Genomic DNA, 26,116 nt, shown 5'->3' on the forward strand with positions numbered 1-26,116 from the left:
ACTGTTATCTTTTATCTTCATCTAATCTTTATCTTTAGCGTTTACCTTTGTTTAATATCTTTAGCTTTTTATGCTATCTTTAAATAATTCGCAACCTCGCTATCTTTAAATGTTTATCTTCAAATCTTTTTTTTATTTATCTTATCTTTATCTTTATCTTTTACATTTATCTAACATCTTTATCTTTATCTTTTTATGCTGCCTTTAAATAAATTGGCCGCATATCTGCTCACTTTGCTGCAGATGTCGCCGAAAGGCGACAGTCTTCTGCCGCGCCTCTGCTCTCTCCCGCCCTTTCCCTCCCGTCTCACTCCTCCCATCCTACAAATGGTGGACGTCTGCTCAAGTTATTTTATTTTTCCCGCGTTCCACTGCTCGCGCGCCATCTGTGAGAACCTTTCTTTACTTCTGGAATGCCGCCACAAGGACGCGAGTGCTTTGTGTATTTTTGGGTCAAAACACTGTTTTGAACGTGTATTTTTCATTTACTATGGCAAAGATCAAGCAGACAGATATTATCAATTGAAAGAACATTGCAAATGCCACCTATGTATTGACGCTTTGCGTCAAATATGCCTAATGTGATTTTCTTTTCTTCTTTTTTTTTTTTTTTGTTTTTGCTAAACAATATTGAGAAATATGGAGAGTGTTTTCAGATTTGGTGGTTCGGAAAAGTTTCGCCTGAAAAAACTTCTCGTTGAAGAGTTGTGTTAAGTTTTGAACGGGAGGCTGTATCGAGGGGCAGCCAGACCGGCAGGCAGAACAGAAAGACCTAATTTTCGGTTTTAAATAGCCCAAGAAAGACAGTCGCCTTTAAAAAAGAAATTCAGGCATCTCCAGGAAGTGAATCATGGCGAGTGGGCGAAGAAGCACTGGGGATCATTCTTACCGTAAATCACCCGTGGTATTTCCCGCTCGCGCATGTAAATGAGTGACAACGCGTGTGTACAGTATATACAATTCCAGTCCAATCCAATCCGATACAATTCAATTTAATCCAGTCCATTTCAATCCAATCTAATCCAATCCAATCCAATGCTCCTCGCGCATGCGCAACACTCTGCACACGGACGCCAAGCCCCGGACAAAGCGAGGTCTTATGGTGCTTCGCCCCTAAAACACGCACATCCAAATCATAGTAAACTTGTGACTATGCGCTACTCAGCGGCAAACCAGCGCAAGCGTTGCATACGAGTGCACCTACGGGGTCACCTGTGAGAAATCAGGCCGCCGCTTACCGCCACGAGCTTGAGTCACGAAGGAAGCTGGCATTTGGCGACCCAGGCAATTAACGCCGCGGCCGAGCGGTAGCAGTGGCGAAGAGAAGCAAAGCAAGAATAACCCTCGAAGACGGGCGAAGTTTTCTTTCCGGGGAACCGTCACGATCTTCCTTGAGAGCATGGGTGCACTGCCTCGATGGGCTCCTCTGGAGCACCAGTGGAAGCCGCGGCCGATCTGTTCTCAGCGTTCCGAGGGCGACCTTATGGACGCGGGTTACAACAGCACTTACAATGGTGGGAAGCCCGTCGAACGAGTTAAAACGAAGGCAGCATTCGTAGCAGGACCGAAGGGGCAACACGCTCGCCCTTGGCACGATGAAGGCCTTCACATGTTCCTCGGGATGAGGCGAAGCCACGACCAGCGCTGCTATCGGAAAATATTCGCACAATCAAAGGGAACAGATTGAGCGGAAGGAAAAATTGTCCTCACTGCAGCATGAAACGTGAAGCAGCGCTATCTGTGATGATCCCTTGTATCACTTAAGTTCACGCCGATTCAATTTGCACATCACGATTCGAACTATATACTGTAGGGTCATTATTGTGCATCTGTTATAAGCATGTTGGAAGCCACTCTTACAGTAGCCTCAACCAATTCAATGAGAATCACTGCAAGCTTTTCGATAGCCCTGTAGGCATCGCTTTCTGGCTTAGTTTCCCCTAAACCTACCCCCCACCCCCCAAAAAAAGAAAAAGTGAGCAGTCCACGTCATCTCCAAGCCAGATGTACGCCTTGCTGCGGCAAGGCATACATGGGAGTAGGCCAGATTTGTACTCACTGGTGGCCTTGCGCGGTGGCTGCTGCCTTGGACTTCGACATTATTAACGATCGCAAAAGGTAGGATGCAGAGCGAAATGGCAACACCGACTGCCCTTGGACCGTCTGCCATGATCGTTACATGCTGTTTTGTAACGTTTGCCTACGTGCTTTGGACCACGCTATCAATGTCTTTCTCATTTTCCAGGCTCTCTTACAACCCTCTTTTTTTCTTGCGCTGGTAGCTCAAAAACTCACGCATAGCCAGACAAAGTGGTTTAAAACAAACTCTGAGCCGTTATTTGTAAATCATGCAAACATTATCGAACCCTACTTTACTCTCGGTTGGCGAGTAATGACGGCTCTGATGAACATATGAGAGGCTGATGAGAACCTATGAGTGACGTCTCATTAAAGCTCTGCCAGTAAAAACTCCAAACAGCCCACGACATAATAAAGATATCTCTGTGAGAGGAACAAGTTGGCACTAAACAGTAGCACGAATGTCAAAGGGCGCATTTCAATTGAATTTAGTTGAGTTTTACTGTACCACTGAGCAATACACGTCTAAATGCGCAGTTCAAGGACCGAGCAAAGTTTCTAAAAAGTCCCAACAAAAATATAACAAATGAAATTCATGCAATTGACGGTAAAGGGACATCTATTTCGATATCCGGAACATTACTTCATAAAAACCGCATATAATGGCTGTACTATCTGATATAACATCGTAGAGAGGTCACAAATGCGCGCAGTTGTACACCACTGCTGAATAAAAAAAACAAAAAACGTAATCATTGCTTATCAGCGATCGTCTTAAGAGTTTCATACATAACCTGAGCTTTGGTTTTCACTTACTATCCGAACAATTCCATTGGGTGATTCCTGCAAACTCCCGAGCGTAATGAACACATTTAGTGTAAACCTGAGACGACAAAGTTTATCTTCATTCACACCTGTTAATGCTTAATAAAGGGCGCAAATGTAATTTTGCGTCATTTATCGAGATTAATATCTAAATTATCGAGTTTCATGATTATTGTAAATAATTCGGTAGAGCAATATTATAAGTTTATAGAGCAATGCTATATGGTACTAGGTCAAAATAATAATCGTTTCGTCCGCTTAAAAGCCTATATCCTGGCTAAGCATTCTTGAACGGGATATTTGGTGTTCGAATCAAAGGTGCTGGATTGTAAAAAATAACTGAAGTGCTAAATGGTTTTAAACATGGCTCCCCAAACAACCATGCAATAGTTCTTACATGTGAACGAGTGAAAGCGTAGTAAAAGTTAATGACAGAACGCATTTCGGCACTAGGAGGAGGAGTATTGTCTTTAATGATGAAAAGAAACTAGATAACCGATGTAGACTATGCTAAGCATTTTAAAGGACACTAAGCATAAAATAAATTTTCCATAAATGACCATTACACCACGTAATTTCTTACATTCTTATTTTTTACAGTCGTTTTATTTGCAGTGCACCCTAATGAGTAGTGGTAAGTAGAGTCGTAAGGTAAAAACCGGCCTGTCATGGCTCAGTGAAAGGTCACAGTTATGTTTTGCAGTTCTGTGCCACTTTCATCCCAGTCCACCATCCTGCGCGAAGCCCGGAAGGCTAATGAAGTATCCGAAAAGGTAAACCGTTGATGAACGGTAAAAAAAACAAAAAAGTAGCGGCCCTAAGATGGTGCCTTAAGGAGCACCGAAGTGATAAATCTGGGTACTTGGGTGTGTACTACGGGGCGAGCGATCTCTCGTGCCTTTCGTGAATGGCGCGTTACATTCAATGGATGGTCAGACTTCGTTTGTGGGAGGGCACTTTGTATGCCCACTTGAGTGGTCGTAAGGAGCTACGTAACTGAAACATTCAAGAACATTACTTCTAGATTGCCTGAGTGCAGTTGCCAACTGAGCCACCCCCAAACCCCCCTGTAAAAGTAATAGGAATACATAGTTATAACGGATTATGACAATCACAACGAACGCTCCGAAGCACAGGAAATGCATACCAAGGTGCTAGCAGCCCCTGAACCCCAAACGCATACTCCTGTTTGTGAACTGAGGTAGAATAAGCAGTCCGCCTTATGGTGCCCTCGTGCTCGGGTTCTGGGAACTTAATCGTGCGGCCAACGCCGACGAGGTGCAAGGACATCGCTCGTTAAAGGCCACGGCTGAATCGCTGCCGTCGAATGCAAGAGGAAGCCACTGGGAGGGAGAGAGAGATGGTGTGAATCACGAGCCCTTCGATTCCTCGCAGAAAGCAAGGTTACGTATGCGATCGTGGCTTAACGTCAGACGAGGAATACCGCTTTCGTGAGGATCAACGCGAGAGGTCCACGTGTCGCCGTGACGTATTGGGCAGCGCGGAAGTAAATGCACGATGACGCTGGGCTTTAACTGGTAGACGTAAAGTCGAGTTAGAAGGTGTCTTTTAGAGGGTGATAAGGGCTTATGTACCAAACGGCTCAATTTTTTTTACGTTTGTCACACCACGGAGTAATCACGAAGAAAAGCTGGAGGGGTAAGCGGGCAATGAGAGGCCGACAGCCACTAGAAGGACTGCAGCAAAGCGAAAGAAAAACAATCCGGGACAATCTCCACTAGCGTGAAACCTGGGGAGGGGCGAAGCATGCAGCGTGTTCTTGGCGCTTTGGGGTTTTTGCCAACGCAGATGAAACCGCTGGGCGGTACAGGTCTCTTGTCTTTGAAGCACGAAGCTCTCTAGCGCGAGGCGTAAACGAGTGCCCCGGTGTTTTTTTTTTTTTTTTTGGTACGCGTTACGTAGCGCTCCAGCGCGAGGCGTAAACGAGTGTCCCGGTGTTTTTTTAGTACGCGTTACGTTCTAGTGCGAGGCGTAAACGAGTTCCCCAGTGTTTTAGTACCGTGACTACATGAGACGACGATTGCGACGACCACGACAGGAGACGCCAATAGCCCCAGCCCCGAAGGGGCTTTACCCCTAAAACAATGGAATAAAAAGTCAGGTGCGAGTTGAGCAAAGCGCGTTGGGAGCTTCATTGATTATGGCTATGTAGCATCTTGTTCGTTTAATGCGCTGAAAAGCTCGAGTGCATAAAAACCATCGGAAATCGGAATAGGAAACATAAGCGTAACCTCAGCTTGAAGCTAAAGCTGCCAGAATCGCTAAAAGCGTTATTCGCAATACAATGGCGTTGGGCGCTTTGCGAGGACAGGCAAGGTTGAAAAATAACGAAGTTCTTCCTTTGCGCTGCGCAGAAACTATTCTTACTCATAGGAGAGAATAACAAAGTTTTTAGGCCCCTACACACAAAGCTGTTCGTGCGTGAAAAATCGTGAAAGCTGTTCGGGATATCTCGGCGCAAGCGCTGGACTGGTCCTCCTTGAAAGCGACCTCCCATGTGGCGCTCTGTCGAACCGCAAACTAGGCTACGTGCGAGCGAATTTGCGAATGCGGGCCCTCATTTTCCAATTCCGTGGCAGTACGTTAAAAAAATCACTGGTTTTGCTGACAGGAGTAGCCCGTCTACGTTCCTGCATACTTTTCCTCGTCTTGTCATCAGGTGCAGCTTTCAGGCTCACCGCAGTTGTTTCAAAAGTGATTGCTTTGGCGTTGTTTATTGTAGCGCCAGTTATTTTCGCACAGCTAATGTTGATGTCAAAGCCTTGCTTCTGTGCGCAGCTTCCACAGCAGCCAGTTATTCTGCCGGGTTCCAGAGCCATGAACCTATCTAATTTAAATGTAAGGGAAGAAGTAACATTTGACAAGGAATAACACAAATATATTTCAAATTTTGCAAAGTATTCTTACACAGCTCATGTCCTGGTCGGCTCCTTGCTGTTTGCGAAGTATCAGTTTCCTTTCCCTGGTTTTGATAGGTTCCTGAGCGGTCGCAATTTCGAGCGAGAAAGCAGGGGATGGTTTGTTTTAGCGCTCTCTTCCGGTACTTGTTGCTGCTGCTGTTGTTTCCTGCAACATCAACAAGCGTTTCCTCCCGCGCAGGGTCCGGAGGAGTAACGAAGGCGCAGCAGGTGCGGATTCTGGACCTGCACAACCAGCTCAGGGCCTGGGTCGCCGGCGGCTTCCAGACCGGTCTTCCACCGGCCGCCAATATGAGGGCACTGGTAAGTGACGGATCAGCGTGGAAGTCGCTCGTATCGTGCCCAAGCACGTTGCGTATACACTTTCTCGAGCACATGATGCGTGGGAGGAGCAACTCCGAATATTGCCGTCTTTTAATTACCTATTCCCTCGGGCACATACCTAACTACCGCAATGTTTCTTTGAATACTATGAAGTAAAAATGGCAGAATCTCCACTCCGTGGATGATGGCGAGGGTGCGGAGTACGGGGACCAGAAATGACATCCAAGTTGCGCCCCGAGTGACATCAGATTTGCGCCCCGACCGTCATTCGATTTGAGCCGTGAGTTGCACCTTGATTATTCCCTAAATGAAACTGCAACTCACGGCTCAGATCGAATTTCGCTTGATTTTCGCTTGATGGTGGTGTGCGCACAGATGGACACGGACGGACATTGGGAGGTCCTAAGGCACTCCGCACCGTTACAGGCGAGGGAGTAAGCCGTTGGACTCTCGCGTACTAAGTCACGATCGTAGCCCAATGGGTAGGACGACTGTCACTAACTCTGCCTGGTCTGCCAGACAGGCTCGAATCCTGCCGGTGCCTGTGTAATTTTTTGCGATAGTAAATGCAATGCGCACGGACGCGAAAGGACATTGTGCGGTCCTAAGGTGCACTTTACGCAGAACGTCTCCGAGGAAAAACTCCTAATATTGCCGTCGTTTAATTACCTTTTCCCTAGGGCACATACCTAACTACCGCAATGATTCTTTGAATATTATGAAGGGAAAGTTCAAATTGTTTTGTATTTAATCGTTGGTTTTCGCGTTACTTAGCACTGAACAACGCCTTACAGCCTGTTTGCACCGTGTATGCTCGTACAAGAGTGAATACACCCTTTCGTTGCCAATTGTGTTGCAGCCCGTATTGACATTCGTCTGGGCTTGTGACTAAAAATGCGCGCCCCTTAGTTTCTGACAAAGCAAACTGTTGCAGAATGAAATGAGTCATAGGCGCAGCGTGACTCATGTGACGCAGCACTTGAAGAAGACAGACGCAGTCCAGCCATGTGTGGGCGCCCTTGCGAAAATCGTGCACATCCGCCAGTAGACTTAACAGTAGACAGGATTTACGCTCCTCGACTTCATTGTTGAGAAGTCTTAACGTCGAAATGGTGAATGCTTGATTCTCTAAAAACAGCACGATTTTCAACGTTCTGCGAAGTAGTACTGTAAATGTGGCATGTGATACAGGCTTTTTTTAATGCATAATGCCTAAGCACTTAGGGAACATGTTCACGTTGAACTTCGTTGCGTGCCTTCAATGTCTGCTCAGCTAGAGGTGTATACTTTTCGAACTCGTAATTCCTTCCTTGTCCTTTTGCCGCAGCTGCTTTGAGTTAACGCTCAAGTAAAGCTCAGAGGTCAGGCATGTCCATCACCTGGCTCGCTAAAATCTATCTTGGTCACCCCCATGCAATCGTCGTATTCCGGCAACGTACCTGCGACGCGTGCTGGGTGCGATACAAGACCAATTCGTCCGCGCGAAGCGCGCGCCCATACCGTATAGTGGGCCGCTATTCCCTCCTCACCCGCCGACAACTGGCGTCAGTGCGCGCCACGCAACCAACGCGCCACGGGGTCCACGACCACAAATTTCCCCGCCGCCGGTAGGAAAAAATTAAGCGTTGCCAGTCACTGAACCGAGCAGGCGACATCTGTCACGCATTGCGCCACGAGGAAAGTGGCCGAGACGCGTGCGTAACAGCTGCGCACGCGTGCTGTATGGCGAGACCTGAATTTGGATCGGTTTCAAACCTTACACGCCGTACACTTGCCAAGCGCCTGTATTGAGCCGATCAACCACGTTCGCCGCTGCTCCTCCGCACGTACAATGAGAGGGGTGCACGGGCCGCACACGACGATGAGTACTTGCTTATGTAAGAGGACAAACAGCGACCTTCGGTGGAGACAGAAAATGAACAACTCCGCGAGCAAACCTGAAGCTATATCGGTGCGTTTCTATGTATGGCCTGCAAGCGCACCACCTTTTTGTTTTCCCAGGTATGAGTGCGTTCGATCATTCGTGTATACCTGCGATCGCCTCTCGATAGCAACTTCAATCACACTGGCGAGCGGTAGAGAAAAGGGACGGAGTATTTTTGCGACGTAGCGAAGTGCCTGGTGAATCTCAATGGGACGCGTTCGATCATTCTCACCGGCCGCGGATGCCTATTGTAGCGCGGCAACAGTCTCAATCACATATGCAACAGGAGGAGAAAAAAATGCAAGACTGTTGTATCAATTACGGTGCACGCTAAGAAAAAGTATCTGTTCGGCATGCGCGCTAACGTCAGTATCTAAACAGGGCTCAAGTTGCAAAACTACTCATTCTGAGCAGCCAGACATTGCGGGTTCAGAGACCCGTCGCACGTTTGTCGCTGTCGAGTGATCGCGCGATGAGAGTGCAGGCCCCGCAGACGTTGGTGAGGTAATGATGCGCGTGGTCGCTTATCTCCTGAAAGTAGCTAGCGCTTGCTGCGATGTTTGGACGTCATCCTTTTATTCAGTAACGTGGAATAGCGTTACCGAGAAGTGGGTAAGAGCTGTAACGAATGAGATAAACTGATGGATGAACAGATAGATACCACTTGGGCGGCGAAGACATTCACGATTCCTCCCCTGAAAGACGACGTGTACATCAATCTGGGTGGGGAGCGGGATCTGTCACTCTTCTCTGTAACAGAGACTACGCTTTCTTAGGTGATCCTCACTAACGTTTAGGAACGGCATTGAGGGGGGCCGAGCTTTCGTGTATATATGAATGCAACTCCTACAGCTGACATCACGTTCTGTACTCCTCCAATTTTGTCCCCGCAAGAACTCCCTTTGAACTTTGAACCCAAACTGAGGCTGAGATTATCCGAGCACGAGCTTGCTCCTCGTCCGCAATGCTCGCTTCGTTTGTCCAGGTGTGACACGCACAATTTTTATCATCGCGACTGTCGAAATGAAAACGCGGCGCAAGAGGTCCGGTGTATGGGATCAGCGCAGACACATACCATGTTAGGAATCATGTGTTTTGTTCATCGAAAGCGCACAATTAAGTAGTCCACTACAAAGCATTGTAAACGGAATTAGCCCTGGTCTCGCCTTTAATCACAAAAAGTTAAGTAGGAGGCCAGTTTCTTACATTCTGGTTTCTTTTTGTGTGCTAGTTTCAACCAAATCATTCACCATGTAAGGAATATTCTTTACCTGCAAAAGCACGGAATGTGAGCCTTCGCTTCCATTGTGGCTGGCCCACGCAAACGCCCCGCTAACCTCCAGCGTGTTCTAGGGAGCACACGACCCATTGACGAAATCGGGGCTCGTGCTGCCCACGCCTGCGCCAGCGCGGAATGCGGCCGCTGCCCGCGTGCACTCTCAGTGAGTACGCAGTAGTAGTAGTAGAAGAAGTAACTTTATTTTGCCCAAGAGATCTGGTGATGCACCACTGAGTTGTTCACTTAGTCCTCCCGATATTTTGGGAGGTCGGTGTCTTCAGCCGACTGGGCGGAGGCTTCTTGCACAAGGGGAGCTGGGCCGCCCCCCACTCTGGTAAGGATGATATGCTATATGAAGGATGGGATAAGTTCTCCTGCGTAATGCCGGCACGACTGGCCATGGCCAAATGATGTGGTGAAGTGGGGCTGGTTTTACAGAACAGAATGGGCAAAGCGTCTTTATGGACATGAGACGTGATGGTAATGAGACGTGGAATGGGGAATGGTGATTTTTGAAGCTGCCTGAGAAGGACTGCATGCCTACGACTGAGCGATGGGTGCGGTGGTGAAAAACAGGCGCGATCCTGGAGGAAATCGTCGGAGATATCGCCGAAAGTATTGAGGCTATCCTTATAACCAAAAGGACGCGGGCTATCATCAGGGGTCCTGTGAGGCTCTCGGCGAACCATATCTCGAGCAGCCTCGTTGGCTCTCTCATTTCCCATTAGGCCAGAGTGTACCAGATGACGCGGAAGGTACGGATATGAGGGGTGGGCCCTTGCGACGAGGCTGCCAAGGTTCTAGATGAAAACCTGCCGTTTAACAAATTTCGAACGGCCGATCTGGAAGCATCCGTATTCCTCGAGCTTCAAACCTGTGCATTCTTGGGTTTTGCTAGTGCTGCTACAACGAAAGAAGAATGAAATGGCGTCTAATAGCCCGCTTTCTGTCGCAGCTACATGCCTTAACAATTGACTTAAAGGAAAAATGCACGGCGCTAAACAGACGAGGAAGAAGACAGGAAGCGACAGATACAGCCCCAACCTTCAACTATTTATTCAAAGGAAAATACGGTATTTATACGCAATTTTTACACGACTTCTCAGTAAAAAAAAAAGTACAAACTAACTAACAAACGTAAAAGGCGTTAACAGCCGCTCGTAAGCACAAGTACAACGGTACAGTCAGCAAGGCAGCAACTCTGGAGGCCTGGACGGAACCACCATGGGGCAGACGCAAGAAGCACGCGCGTATTGCATACTTTGTTGGGCTCTGCTTTTGGCGCGTTTTTCTGCCATCATTGTTCACATTCGCAGATAGTCTGCGCAAACAGTCTTCGCTGGCAGCGATCTCAGCGCGCCTTCTTCAAGTTGTCTCCATTAAATTGCGGGACAATCGATGCACACGCACAGACGAACAGCAAAAGGTGCCGTTGTCGTGTGTGAAAGCAGCATTAAAAAGGCCCGCCAGGATTCTGGAGAACAATGTTTTGTCGTCTGAATCGATTGGCTGGAAGTTTGTTGATTATCTGGGTCATCATTTTAATCCCGAATCAAGGAATGCGGGCTACGTACGTAATAAAACGTCAAACAATCTAGAATATAACTTGTGAAGTAATCGCCGGGAATCGAAGACCCGCACCACATTTGTTGCGCCATTTGTACACGGAGCTTCACACAAGTTCGAGCGAACTGCTAAAAGGACAGGCGCCGAGGTTATGTTTGCATGGTCGAACAAGCATTGTAACCTTCTTTTCGGCAAAACGATAACATGGTTAAACATCTGCATGGACAAAAAAGAACGATGCGATAAGCTATGGGGTTTGTCGAAGCGCGTGATCTACGAAACTCCACCGTCGTATGACGGAGGGTACATTGGTCAGGTAGCAATACAGGGAAACGCTAGGCCTGGAGAACACGAAAATTCTCTGAACGACGGCCGACTGCACTGTACGTATGCGCGTACGGTCGACTGTGCGCACATTCCGGCAAGTTTTGACGCTCGTGAGCCCTTTATCGGTGAATGTAAAATCACCCACCAATGTTCGGGAAATATTCTGGAAGCGCGGTCTATTGTTTAGCGCACTTTTAACGCTTTTGCAGGAAAAACGATATCACCTTTGCAAGAAATGTGGTCGGTCAGCGCATATTTTGTATATTTCTGTGCTGCGGGCGATAATTCTATTTTTATGATTTTGCAGAAGAGTTCACAGGAGAGTTGAAAGTGTTAGGTTCAAAGTCATCCGCCCTTTTTGACGCCCCGTCTTCAGCCCTGCTTATTCATTTCGCGTCACAGTGTGCCACCCAGTGGCTTCGCTTCCTGTCTTGGGGTTTCGTTATTTGTAGTAGTCGGTACACTATTAGTCCGAAGAGCAATTAAAGCAGTGATCATAAGAACACATTTGGGACTAAGTCGAACCAGTGTCGACAAAGCTGCCTCCCACGGAACGTTTACGACGCAGCCAAAGGAAACTCCCAGCAAACAAGGGAAATCATATTTTCCAGACACGAAATGCACTCTTCCTACAATCCTTCTCGCTAAAGTAATCTACAAAGAACAAGCATCGTGCAAAGAAGAGAGCCAAGAAAGGCTGCAGAAGTACCAGCGATCGTAAAAAACTTCACAGAGGTGTAGCGCGCCAATTTTTTATCGCAACTTCTATTCGCGCTTTTTACTGCCGTACATGCTCCTCAACCTCCCTTTCCTCTCACTTCGCTGACCGTAATCCTCGCGTGCAATCGATGGCGTAACATGTTCTCTGCGACCGTAATCGTTGTTCGCAGAATGTTCGCGTTCAGCATGGGACAACGCGCGGTACTAGATGCATGCAGGGGCGTTTGCTAATCCCTTCCGGTGCTTATAAATGAAATTACGAAATATCCAAACCGCACATGCAGGAATGTCAGAACATAATGGCGCCCTTCCATCTGCCACCACGTGTTATAAGTAGAGACCGGACTTTAGACAAATGCCTTTTTTTTTTCTTGCGCTCCTATCGCACCATTTTGATATATGAGCATGAATCAGAGATTAAGAAGGGCTCTAGTGGTGTTTTTATAGTGCCTATAGATGCCTATTTTGGCGTTTGTGCCTAAATGCTTATAAATGTCTATAAACGCGCATGTTCCGAAATCGGGGCCTATATTGACACTATTCATCCTCACTTTTAGCTGTTGAGTGCAGTTCGAGGGCGTTTTTATGTTGGCTGTTTTACCTCTTGTTGAATCTAGCCCTCTAGTTGAACCAACTTTCCCTAAGCAACAGCTATCAGCAGTGAAATGGAACGCTTATCCGCAGTAAAAGAAGGGTACGGTTTTGAAATGAAAAAACTGTAAATGGTGTTAGCTTTTGTTTCCCCAATTTTCACAGTGATTCTTATAACACTCCACGTACTCTCCGAACAGATTTATTCTTACATGTCCGGTCGCATCCTCGTTTCTAAAAGCATATTTCCATCCAACATAAGTTTCAACGCAACGCGTGAGCATTGAACTCGCCTTTTGTAGCAGATCACTCCTCCATTGAAGATCAATTAAAACGGCGAAACATCAGTGCACAGCTGCGTTTTCTTGCGCCTTAACATCTCTGCCCACGGGCTCTAAAATTCGCCTTTCTATAAAAAATCCGTTTGGCTGCTAAACACATTTCAAAGATGCTCTTCAAATGTGTGGACGTCCATTGAGCAATATTGGGACGTCTTCGTTGTACAAGTCAGAAATCTATGAAAAAATTTCGAGAGTTATACCCAACAGCCTTCATGCATATAAGAACATGTTAAATTCTAATAAATTGTCGCCTCCCTCGCGTTTATTATTTTGTGTCTGTTTCTGTTGTGTCGTAATTGAATCACGCCAGGCAGACACAAAGTAATACTATTTCGTAATGAATATTCCCAGCTTTCAAGTATTTTTTTTTTCATTCCTGTTTCACTGTATGCGACGCTCGAGCAAGCGACCGTGGCCACTGAACGTGAAAGTGAGCAGTGCGCCTGTTGAACTACGCCAGTGAATCGCCCTTAGGTCAGCAATTTTAGATGCGACGCACCTCTTTAACTCGCCTTGTCCCGCGTCGTTGTCGCGGCGTAGCCCGCATCCTCGGTGCGGCAGCTGCGCGCTCCGCCGCTCTCACCACAGCGCCATCTGTGCGTCAGCCCGGTCAGCTCGCTCCCGTCGCCGTACCAGCTGTGCGTTAGCGCGCAGCTTGCGCTCGGTTAACACATGCGCATGCGCTGCTATGCGCTGCTCTCTCTCAATCCGCTGATATAAGCGGTAATTTCGCCGCTCCGCTCAGTCGTTCCGCCGCCGGCGCTCCGATGACATTGTCCGATGATTTGAATAACGCAACGGCAACCCCCGATGCGTCGCATCTACCCCATGTTTCCCCTCGCGGGAAGATGGTGTAAATTTTTTCGCAGTTTTCTCTTAAACTAGTGAATCATCATGGAATTCAGGGTTCAGGGGATTCATGGGATTCAGGAACGAAGCGCCCGTTCGAATATAGGGCAAGCTATCAGAAGCGCTCGGAGTAAGACGTTTTAGTCGCCTTACCTAGCGTGTATATGCGCGTCCTTGCTTGATACTGGACGAATCTTTTCTCGAAAAGTGTTGTAAACTTAAAGCCCCTGCATCGTCCATCAAAAATTTGATGCTTCGGAGGCGACGAATGCAGAAAGAGGTTGAAATGAAAAGTTTAACTGAGGCCAGTTTCTTTTTTTTAACTACACGTTCGGGGATGACCATTAATAGCGTTGTATGCATAGCATGCCTGGGTACATGAAACGTAGCTGAGACATGTAACTGCCAAACATAGTCTGACCCTTTCAACAATCAAATATAATACGGTTCCCTTGTGCTTCCGCACACCGGACGCTCGAACCGAAATTCCCAAAACCCGCATCGCTCAACACGCCACTCGCGTTATTTGTACTCAATTGATTACCTAGCGGACATTTTGACGCTTGCTGCCCTGTACGCCTGCATGTTTTGCCAATGGTACGCGACGAAACTCCCGCGCTCTGCATCTGTCGGCAGAAGCTTCCAAGACATCGCGCCAGATGGCGAGAGGTGCCCTCCGCTCCAGTTGCGCACAAGGCCGCCCAGATTCCGCGGCCAGATTCCGTGGCGACCATTGACTTGCGCGCTTCCGGGCCCGGCGGTCCTCACTCAAGCATAACAACGAGCGTGCTTTCTCTTCCTTCGGGAGCGCGGGACGTAGCGGGCCCTCCACTTTCTCATCTGTGACAAGTCTATCAAGATGATCCGTACTACGTCAAATGTAGTGTAAAAATATTGGGATATCTTCAGAAAATTGACGCTGTTCAAATTATTACAAACTGGTCAGTCTATAGTACCGCCAAACGCGCTTAGAACCGCCGTGATTAGCTCGATCACTGCATATTTATCTGCAACGAGCAGTGGGAGTTCACGGCTACTAGACTTCGGTACGCTAAGACAATGTGTAATTTCTCAAGTTTCGGCCTGTTCGAGCTGATTAGCCTGACGCCGCATGGGGTCGGCGTCTGAGGCGAGAACTGCTGGGTCCAGCCTGGGTTTTTTATTTACGGCACGAAATTTTCCTGACTAGCTAGAGGCTAACCGCTTCGCTGTAAAACATGACGTAATTTAATCCCAAATTAGCTGTTGTGTCCGTGGCGAGACGGTGATTTCAGTGACTGGCGGGCTCCCCTGATACTGAACAATTCCGAGTAGTTTCGCAGAGATACATTTGAAGAGCGCAGCGCGCAGCTATGTTTTCGAAAAGAGTTCACAGACTTAAAATCTGGAACAAATGCGTCGTGTACTCACAAAGGATAAACACGGCGCTGAATTAAGTTGCCATCGGTGTAAAATTGCAGTGCGTCCGCATGCATAAAGAGACGGTGGGATGCTGAATAGTTGACGGCGGCAATAGCCGGTACTCACCTACGGGGCAGAATCTTGAAGGCTCACTACGAGGATTCAACTTAAATTGAGAAGGACTCAACGGGTAATGGAACGGAAGATGATAGGGGTAACATTAGAGGACAAGAAGAGAGCGGAGTGGGTCAGGGAACAAACGCGTGTGAAGGACATATTAGTAGAAATTGTGAAGAAGAAATGGACGTGGGCAGGGCATGTAATGCGAAGGCAAGATAACCGGTGGCCATTAAGGGTAACAGAGGGGATCCCTAGACAAGGCAAGCGTGGCAGGGGGCGGCAGAAAGTTAGATGGGCAGATGAGATCAAGAAGTTTGCGGGGATAAATTGGTCACAGTTGGCACAGAACCGAGGTAATTGGAGAATAATGGGAGAGGCCTTTGCCCTGCAGTGAGCGTAGATAGGCTGGTGATGATGATGATGATAGCCGTTGTGCATACCCATGCTCATAAAACAAACGTTAACGGACCTATCCATCGCTCCACTCGCTTGCCTCACCTTCGCAGCCCAGAATACGCAGACTCGGTGGATGTGGCGAAGCTGCACTCATTTTGTCGTCTTTCGACCGGCGTTCACGGGGAGGTTTTCGTAAGCGACATTGTAGTAATAGCCGCTTGAGAACGACCGATACCACTGGGAGATAGCGCACTTCTTGTGCCCACAGTTTGTGTAAGCAATGTATACGTTCAGGCTCCAGATCACGTATCCCTCAGCACATGTTTATCCACTCAGGCGATAGCAGATCATTCCGCCGGTTTCCTTCAGACATAAAGCAGCTTTGTGCACCTTATATCTTTATAAAACTGCGTCTGTCTGTCTGCGTGCTTTAGTATTCAAGTGGGGTTTTGACTGCTATTTCTGTGTTGCGTTTACTTTTATCTTTTGTCCTGTACTCCGACCGTGGAGCTCGTGACATTTTGTACTGAATTAAAATACGCTGACTTTTACAAAATCTTGCTCACTCGCTACCCGAGGTGGTATTGAAGAAAAGTGCCGCGCGCATATATCACGCAACATTCACGGCAACATGCAGTTCCATGCAGTTCTTAGTCGCAGCCTACGTTTATGCCGAGGAGTTTTATTTATTCACTGTACCTTTCGACTTATCAGCAGCCACAGCAGGGTTTATATTGCCGTTCTCGTTGTTTATTGTATTATTGCTATTTTTCTCCGGCTTGCTTCGATGTCTCGCCGCGCAGCTTACACCCGTGCCACACGTACACAAAAAATGACATTAAGTGCTCAATACCTTAAGCTTTCATACTATTAATTCGCTGCTACACGCAAAAATCTAATGCCATTCGCTCTAATGTCATTTTTGGTTTAAGGAGTTCCGGACAACTCATTTACCTTTACGAACGCCTTAAATCTGCCTACCCTCGAACGCGATGAGCACTAAATGAAACCAACGAAACTCTCAGCACCAGGGTTTTGACGCGGAAACGTAACTGGACATCGAAATAAGGCGATTTTGTGCGCGATCTTGGTGGCGAAGTTTTTAAGAAGACGAAGTTCACTAATACAGCGGCAAAAGGCAAAACATCGTGTCACTCGTCGTGTTGAATTTTTCGGATTTGGCTACCACTGGCAGGCGGCGGCAGCTGCTGAAGCCACTTTTAGAAACGGCTCACACCATTTTTAAGAAAACACTGTTTCTCATAACGTTTTCTTTCTCAAAAACATTCTAACCCTTGTAAGACGTTTTTCTCTGCGTTAAAGACTTCTGAAATATGAGGGAATTCTCTTTTTGGTCATGATCACCATGCATCATACCTAACACATTTAATGCCTTTGCGGTTTCGCGTGCAGCACGACCCGACCAATTAATGCCATACGGCATATTAAGGCCTTAAGCAGTTACTGTCGTTTTTCGTGTACGTGTGGCACGGGTATTACAGCCGCAAGCTTAGAGACAGAACCTTTTCCTCCTGAGGAGCATGTCCGTACAAGTGCGGCTAAGTATAGGACAATGGACACAAAAATATGCGTTATAAATACCTAGGAGGAGCGCATTTTCGGCCGGGTGAAGGAGGAGGTGGTGGTGGAGGACTCTATCGTACTCACGCTCTTGGCACTCGCTTCCTTTTCGTCATACGGCGCCCCACTTGTTTTCTTGGACGGCTGTCAAGAAAGCCAGCGAGGCGTCAAAGGGCTCGGCGGCGCGGATTTCTCAAGGGTGCTAACCCCGACTCCCCGACCTTGGTGCTGCGTAGAACGCTAACTTCGCGGTCGAAGAGGCGTGCGACCCGCCGCGGTGGCTCAGAAACGAAGGCGTTGTGCTCACAAGGTCGCGGGTTCGATTCCCGACCGCGGCGGCCGCTTTTCTGATGGGGCTAAAAGCAAAAAAGTCCGTGTGTTCGAGATTTCGGCGCATGTTAAAGATCCCCAGGTGGTCAAAATTAATCCGGAGCCCTCCACTACGGCGCGCCTCATCGCCTACGTTGCGTCGGCGCGTTAAACCTTACCCTCAATGAAAGAGGCGTGCGGCTTTGCGATGACCGTATACGCTCATTGCGATTTTCCTTCGACTTCCCTCTCTCTTTGTTGGGTACCACTTTGCTTTCCTTGTAGCTGGGTGGGGAACGGATCATTCGCAAGTGAGAAACATTCACGTCTTGCAAGGCAACTCACACAGGAAATATTTTATTTCATTTGCTGTGCCGTGAAACATCACAGTTTTAAGGTTTAAATGACAAAGGTTGCACTGATGTAAGTGGGAATAGAGTAGGCACCTTTTGTTTTTTCCCAGCACTTGATGTAACAGGGCATAATATTATAAAAGAAGCAATCGAACCAGAAAGATGAAATCTCTTTACATGGAAATCAAACATTGCTGGTATAAAGTAAGACTAAAAGCGGGTCGAAAAGACCCGGTTACGGCGTGATGCACGCACGGGAAAACGTGGCGTTGTAGGCCTCGGTACCCGTTCAATAAAATGAAAATACATGATTTAAATTCAAGCCGCCTACAAAGGTTCCCCCAATCGAGACGCCCAGAGTCTACGGGGTAATTGATTAGCGCTTTTATTTACTGACGCATATGACGGGGCTCGTAGTACTTGAATATGAATAGCAAACAATTTTTGAATGCACGTCACCAAATGACAGTTCTTTTATGCGACAAATAAAAAGTGCGGGTGAAAAAACTGAAAAACATGGGAAAATGTACCCCTTGTGTATATATTTTACATTTTGAAAATGCTGCCTGCTATGTAGTCTGCCAAGGGTTGTGTTTTCTGCCTCTCAAATAAAAGTAAGAAGCGAAAGAACGGCTTCGTACGTTTATATCGGCAGACCCCAAAATGAGCTCCATTAGAATTATCAAAACGCAAGCTAGACAAAAGTTATGAACTCAATAAGCGCGCAGCGGCTTAGAAAAGCCACCGTTTATAAGTAGATCCGATATCCTTTCCAATTCCTACATGGTTCAACCTTCTTGCAATGCCGTACTTGCCGTACTGAGCAAAACTTGGCGACTCTTGATCAAAATCTACCCACAAAGCGCAGCCCGTAACTGTGCATTTAGGGCAGTGTCGCACTGATGACGAAATATCTTTCAGACATCTGCTCGAGTTGGAAGATTAGACTAGCACGACAAAGACCATTGCTTACAGAGGAGCCCAACAACCACCACCAATGGACGATGACAGAAAGGGAACTATAGTTTTAAAGTACCTCGATCCTTTGTCAACCGAGAACATAACTAAAAGGTGTGTGACCTAACACAGCCGAAAACATCGGCCAATTCGTTTTGATTAAGCGAAAACAATCTTGAAGTAGGCCGCGGTACACTTAGACACAACACCGCTAGAGGGTAGCTCCAAAGCAGCAACCCTCTCGCCAAGCAACTAACGGCTATTCCGAATACAGAGTAGGCGGGCGTTTCTGGCTTGTCTACAACAGGGTAGCGATCTTGGGGGCCCTTGTATCTCACGTGCCCAGTGCTTTAACGCTCAGGTGCCTTTATTCTCGTACTATACGTCCATACCTGCTTCAGACCGGTTTCGGCGCTCGCTGCCACCGCCGTAATCGGTAACCTACATCTTGCCGCACGAGCTGCTCGCACACATAGAAACCTTTGCTGAACAACTCCGCGTACCCAAACGGTCGGCTTTGCAAAGAAAGTACACCTTTCGGCGTTGCGCGTAGAAAGAGGAGTTTTTTTTGGAATACCTCAGGTCAAAATCAGCTAACCCTCTGCAGCCGAAACGAGAACTAGGGGGGAACGCGAAGATTTCCAAAATCAAGTCCAACGCAAAACGGACCAACCGAGAAGCGAACGGACCCTGCTCATTTATGATTGTTAGTAGGGTGTGGCGTAAGACTGAGCGCTCTTTATGCGAGCACCTGCTTCTTATCGGGACAGCTTCACTGATACGGGCATTCCATAACTTTCCCTAGCGTTCAAACCATCGCCGTCGTTAGACGGAGGGTTGATTTTCGGTCTAATTTTGCACCTCCGTGCACCCCTCTCCGAATCCAAACTGCGTCGACCGTGCAGTGACGGCGCAATCTGATAGACGTTGGCTTCACGACGCGAGGGGCCCGGGTTCGGCTCCTACAACTAAAAGCGCTGTAGTTTTTCTTCACTTCATCCACGACCTTCGTCACCGTCAGAGAAAGTTGGCTTTCCTGCACTGTGTTCAGCTGGACTACAGACGACATCAATGAAAGGCTGAAAGCTTCGCTTTAATCACCGCCATCTGTGTAAAGTGGGGAAATAGGTTTTGGTCCTTAACGGCGAAATGGCCGGAGTACTGCTCGGCGAAAAGTCGTGCATGCGAAGTATGCGCTACATTTACAGCGAATCCCGATGGAAAATCGACATCGACACTGTACTAAACATTTCCAGCCTGAGCTCAAAGCTGGTTGTGAAAAACTTATAGAACACCACACGAACACGTATACACTGAGAAGCATCCAACTGATTTCAGGTATGCTGTGCGATCTATATTCAGAACTTGGACTGTCGAGTAAACGGGCCATTTTTTTAAACTGCCGTGCACGCACACACACGGACTTTTGATAATGTCAGGGACAGTTTCTCGGGCTTCGGAGCTGTCTCTTCAAAATTATTTCTCAAACACAATTTTTGAAGCCAGCGTACGACAGACAAAAGCACATGTTTATTTTTGCGTTAGAATTAAAATTGTGGAGGGAAAGTGTATCCCAAACAGGCGACAAAAGGACCTAAGAAGAAGAATTTTAATTCCACTCCAGAGTCAAACCAAAATGATGAAGCCTGTGCTTATTAGAAATTTGAAAGAAGCACAGAAGCAAAAAATAAATCAGAAGGTATAATATTGTTACGTGGTGGCAGGACTAAGGCCATGAAGAATGAGACAGGTGGACGATGTATTTACTCTATCTACATGGCAGCCTTACAGCGGTCGCGCTGGCTTCGCTCCGCACGCAGCTTCATCTTCCTCGTACATGAATGTGCATGGGCATGTGCATCATCATCGTCATCACCACCACCACCACCACCACCACCACCAGCCTATCTAGGCCCACTGCAGGGCAAAGGCCTCTCCCATTAATCTCCAATTATCCCGGTCCTGGGCTAACTGCGACCAATTTATTCCCGCAAACTTCTTCATCTAATCTGGCCATCTAACTTTCTGCTGCCCCCTGCCACGCTTGCCTTCTCTAGGGATCCACTCTGTTACCCTTAATGACCAACGGTTATATCTTGCCTTCGCATTACATGCCCTGCCCACGCCCATTTCTTCTTCTTAATTTCTACTCATATGTCCTTAACACGCGTTTGTTCCCCGATACACTCCGCTCTCTTCTTGTCCCTTAATGTTACAACAATCATCTTGCGTTCCATTGCTCGCTGAGTCGTCCTTAGTTTAAGTGGAACCCTCTTAGTGAGCCTCCTAGCCTCTGCCCCGTAGGTGAGTACCGGTAAGATGCAGGTGTCATACACTTTCTTCTTCAGGGACGATGGTAGGCTGCCATTCATTATCTGAGAATGCCTGCCGTATGCACTCCACCCCCATTCTTATCCTTCTAATTATCTCTGCCTCATGGTTGGAATCCGGGTTGGGATCCGTAGGAATGTGCGCTAATGTCCAATTCGTGTTCTTCTCGTTATAATGGTATTTGTCCACGTGCACCAAGTTGGTGTCACCTGAATGAAACAATTCTCGTGTCTTGTGTTTCTCATCGCAGAGCTGGGATGACGAGCTTGCGGTGATCGCTCAACGCTGGGCCGACCAGTGCACCGACGGCCACGACAAGGAGCGGAGCGTCAGTGAGTGTCCCGCCCTCTCTCTCTGCTCCCCCTCTGTTCGTAGTTACGCAGTTGCACCATCTTGAGCAACTCGCTCGGCTACGGTGAAGGGTGGTGCAGCCGCTGCCTTGATGTACCGAAACAGCCGACTCTAGCAAGCAGGGTTGCGGTGTAGGTGTCTGTTTCATCTTGTAGAATACGCCCCTGTTTCTGTACGCCTGTTAAGATAGACCACTCACTGTGAACAGACACGCATTAGCGGGACGTCAGAACAGAGCCTATCAAGTTTTTTTTTTTTTTTTTTGTAACAGGGCAGCTCCAAGACAGTTAGCACTACGTCTGCGGAAGCATCATTTTCAGCAGCTGTCAGACTTTGCTCGAATAGATTTCAGTGTAAGACGCTGGGTGACCGACTGTACAGTTGTCAGCAAAAGTTTGCTGGCAAATTTTTAAAGAAATCTCACACACAGCCCCATAATGGGGCTGCGTGTGAAAGCTGTTTTCTAACTTAATAATAGCCCTCAACGCAATTGCGACAAATGCTGGCCTATAATTCAGACAAGAAATTAGTGCGAATCGGCGTTATCGTTATGTGTAAACTTTTGCTATGGAGTGCGCCTTGGCATAATCAATGATGAGCACATGTGAGGATAAGATATTCACTGGCAGCAAGTAGCCGATTCCATCAGTTTAATACTAACGCAAAAAAATAAACATCAGGTCCTAAAGCCGTGTTGTAACCCGAGTTTGAAATCGAGTAATCGAGTATGAGCTAGCATATCCCACGGTATAAACACTTTCAGTTCATTTCTTTCGTCCCTTTTATGAGTTGAATCTAAAAAAAATTAAAGCCGTTCCACTCAACGTGAAAGCTACCGGAAGTGCAGAGCAGTGATTCGCCATGATGGGCTATGGCGCCGTTATCCGCTTACTGCTACCATCCAACACGCTCTTCGCTACCCTGTCTTACTCCTTTCTTGATAAATGGAACGCAGGTTTGTCCAATGCAATTCAAATTTCCCGCCTTCGCAATGTTCGTGCGCCCCCGGCCCGGAACAGCGCGAGCAGGAGCTCTGTTCTTTTTGTCCTTGCTTTCATGTCGCACGTGCCGGCGCCTTACTGCTCAGTTTGGAATGCGTGTTTTTGGAGGCCACTTTTTTCGCTTAAAAAAACAATCCAGCGGGCGTTGCTAACTAAATGAACACGGGGGATACTATATAAACCGCTTGTTTTTCGAAGCCTCTGTTTGGGTCCGTTACGCCGTAACGCCATGGGGCTCTACTTGGGTCCGTTATATCGCTGCGCCGCCTGATTCCGGCCGTCGCTTGACAGTGTGACAGCGAACGAGCTACGACGACAAGGCGGGCCCCTAAAGTGCTCTGCACTTAACACATGTCTGCAAGTAGGCGTTGGGAATACGACGCAGTGACCTGTGCCCAGCGTCACTGTGCACGCTTCTCAGCCCGGTTACAACACCATCACAACATTATTAACGTTTAACCTTGTCTAAAGACACAAAACATTTTGCAAGCACACGGTTCTCAATAATAATTTCTTAGTCTTCGACGCTGTAAAACGAATAGACTTCGCCGTTTTATCAAACAATTTTATGGGCCTCCGTGTTAGTCGGAAGCATTAGCATTATGCAGATAGGACGGCCCGCTTTTAGCGCTTCGCCGACTTACTAACTTGCCTTTGTCCCGGCTAAGTAACGGGTGTCAATTTGCAGTGCCACATCTCCGGGGTGGTATGCCAGCCCCGTCACCTTTCACAAGACGTTTTTATCTGCACCTTGGCTGTACGCAGGTCGCTTCCACGTGGGCCAGAACGTGGCGCTGGTGTGGACGTACGAGTACGAGGACGACCTTCTGGACGAGCCCGACTGGGACTCGCAGATCTACGCCTGGTACAACGAGGCCACCGAGTTCCACTTCAAGTCCGCCTCCATCAGCCCCTTCCAGTTCAGCAAGAAGCTCGGACACTTCACGCAGGTGAGGAGGATAAACGGCCCGGGCACGCACCTGCAAGCGGATCACCTTCCTTCTATGTCTCGACTTGGCCCCGTGCTCTGCTAGGGTTTAGAAAAGGAAACATCGGGCAGAGGTAATACAACAGCAACGTACGCGTCCTCGAGCATACTGGGCGTCTTTGAGCATATTGCTACAGTGCACTATAAGGGAGGTGCGTTGTTCGGGGCCGATCGGGGGAGGGTCCCTTTTGCAATGAAAATTTCTGCTGACGAACTCCTGTTGTAAGAGCGCCCCTGGCGGCCGCCGCTTACCAGTTGGCTTTACAAGTCTTGTCTTTTAAATTAATCCTTATTCATTGCCTTAAATTGTCTTATTTTTTCATTTGATGGCATAAAGTTTTATAAAAGCGCCTCAAATAACTATTGAGTTTGATTTAAAAGCCTTTAGGTTGCGCTGGCTGCAAAAGCAGTTCTCTGGGGAACGCCTGCGCACCATACAATTTTTTCATCGCAGAAGGGATTTGCGATCTCCATTGGTTTCTCCGCCGTACGAAACACCTCTATCTTCTAGTACACTGTACTATGGACAACTATGGGCAGAATAAACCCCATTTTGAACCACTTATACAGTCAGGAATGCATGGTGTGAAATCAATTTCAAGAAGGGAGAACGTATTCAGCACATCATCCGTAAATTGTGCATGAAAACATGTTTTATGGAAAGAATATAGACATTGCTATTTTGAGTTATGATTGGTGTGACATGTCATGACGTCATAGTTCCAATAGATGCGAATAGACTTCAATTAGGTATGGTACTGGTGCTGAAGACGTAATGAAAAACAGATATGCAAGCAAAACAAAAGGAAAATACGCATTAGAAATGCGTGCGAGCATAAAAAAATACGCTTAGGCAACGTTACCGCGCAAAGCCGCCGCTATGTCAAGGCGGAACAACGCGCTCAAGAACACATACAAGAAATGGAGACAGATTTGAAAACAACCTGGTTCATATCACTGCCCTAAATCAGCGAGCACCACCTGTAAATGCACCGTTGTTCGCTGAAGCAAAATAGATGAGGCACCGTGCGAGCTGAAGACATCTCGTGTCAATCTGCCAAATCCGAGGAACAATACGTTGATACTGAAAATTTATACAAAAATCCCGCTTAGTGTCGTCTTTCCGCGAAGCACGGCTGTGGAACGCTGAACGCTTTGCAGGGGGCTTTTGAAGGAAAGGGCTGGCTTTTGGTCACGCGTAAGGAACAGCGACGTTCCACTGCTCTTTTTGAATACGCATGTGACAAGCGGGATTTGGAGCGATGTCGTGATCCCAGTGCTCATTCCTGACTCAGTTAAGTTTGCTTCAAAGCAGGCGCATGAGGGCGACAGCTACGCCTCCATTCGCGACTATGCTGGGATGCATGCCGCCAGAAATCCCACCGCCGGCCTTCTGCTAGGCAACGCAGTTCCTGCACCGGTCCCCACAATATCGTCATTGATCATTCTGTTTCCCCTGTCCACAGCTTGTCTGGGCCGACACGTACAAGATTGGGTGCGGATACGCCTACTATCGCCAGAGCGTGCGGGGCCTGACCAAGATCTACGTGTGCAACTACGGACCCGGGTGAGTGGCCCGGTTATCCAGCAACACCGCCACGAAGATAGCGCGCCTCTTCTGTCAGTTGACACAACTCGCGTGTCGGGGCAAAACAATGACGGGGCGCATTTTACTCCCGTTGAGAGGCGCAGCCAGCTTTGCACTGCAATGACAGTGCACAACTCGGTTTGCGGTGGCGTGAGCTACGCTATTGTGTTCCCCTATTGACTCCGGCCCGACGGTCTAAAAGAATAAGGGCAACATAGCCAGCAAAGAAAGTTACACAAAAAGTTGCTTGCAAAGCTCATTGCCCTATATGGAGCTATTTTCGCCAGAATCGTGTTTTTTCAAATCACATTCAGGAAAAACAATGGGCAGATACAGCACCCGATGTTGTTTTACGGGAGGTTTTAGATATGAATGCTACATTCTGAACGATAGGCAACTTGAATAATCTGTTCTTCAACATCTTTGTAGTAAGGTGGGCAGAAATTAGGATTTGAGCGACGTCAGCGAAGTATTAGCCTCAAAATAGCAATCATATGTTACTTTGTTAAATGGCACTCGAGAGCATTATTATAGGGCCGAAATCGTTATTGCTGAGATTATTTTAGTTTTCCTGTTTGAAGAAGCTTGCACTTCCCTGATGCCCTAAATAAAAACTGAACTGCATGCACTATAGTATCTTTGAACTCGGTCATACAAGCTAAATACGCATTGAAAGCTGCGGGTTGCAAAATAATAAAAACATCGCGAGGTATTTTGTTCACAGTTTTAGACTGAACAAATGCATTTTCGTTCCTGACTCCTAAACCTGCGTGGTCCCCCTAAGTATTTCAAAATTTCCTGTCCTGCCATGAAGAAGTGGGCATTTCAAGTAGCACACATAAAAAAATGTTTCAAATACTTACAACACTTCAAGACCTTAGTTCTTTGACAGTACGTTTCACTCATTTAGTTTTGCCGACCAACATGATTATTGTGCTCCTGAATTGAGTTATTTTTATTTTCCGGTTGTTGTCTA

The 26,116-nt window shown here is 47.4% G+C and overlaps 1 protein-coding gene across 1 annotated transcript in view; it reads left to right on the top strand.

Moving 5' to 3' along the window:
* The window catches only part of LOC144180139 (uncharacterized), an 80,981-nt gene that overhangs the window by 48,530 nt on the left and 6,335 nt on the right, over positions 1-26,116 (top strand). Inside the window, exons 5-8 of the mRNA XM_077708531.1 lie at positions 6,025-6,146; positions 21,463-21,544; positions 23,330-23,514; positions 25,019-25,119. Of these exons, the coding sequence (XP_077564657.1) occupies positions 6,025-6,146; positions 21,463-21,544; positions 23,330-23,514; positions 25,019-25,119 (490 nt within the window). The remainder of the gene's footprint in view (positions 1-6,024; positions 6,147-21,462; positions 21,545-23,329; positions 23,515-25,018; positions 25,120-26,116) is intronic.

The sequence above is a fragment of the Haemaphysalis longicornis genome, unplaced genomic scaffold (assembly GCF_048455015.1).
Source record: "Haemaphysalis longicornis isolate Haplotype H1 unplaced genomic scaffold, Haemaphysalis longicornis Haplotype H1 scaffold_4, whole genome shotgun sequence".
Lineage (NCBI taxonomy): Eukaryota > Metazoa > Arthropoda > Arachnida > Ixodida > Ixodidae > Haemaphysalis > Haemaphysalis longicornis.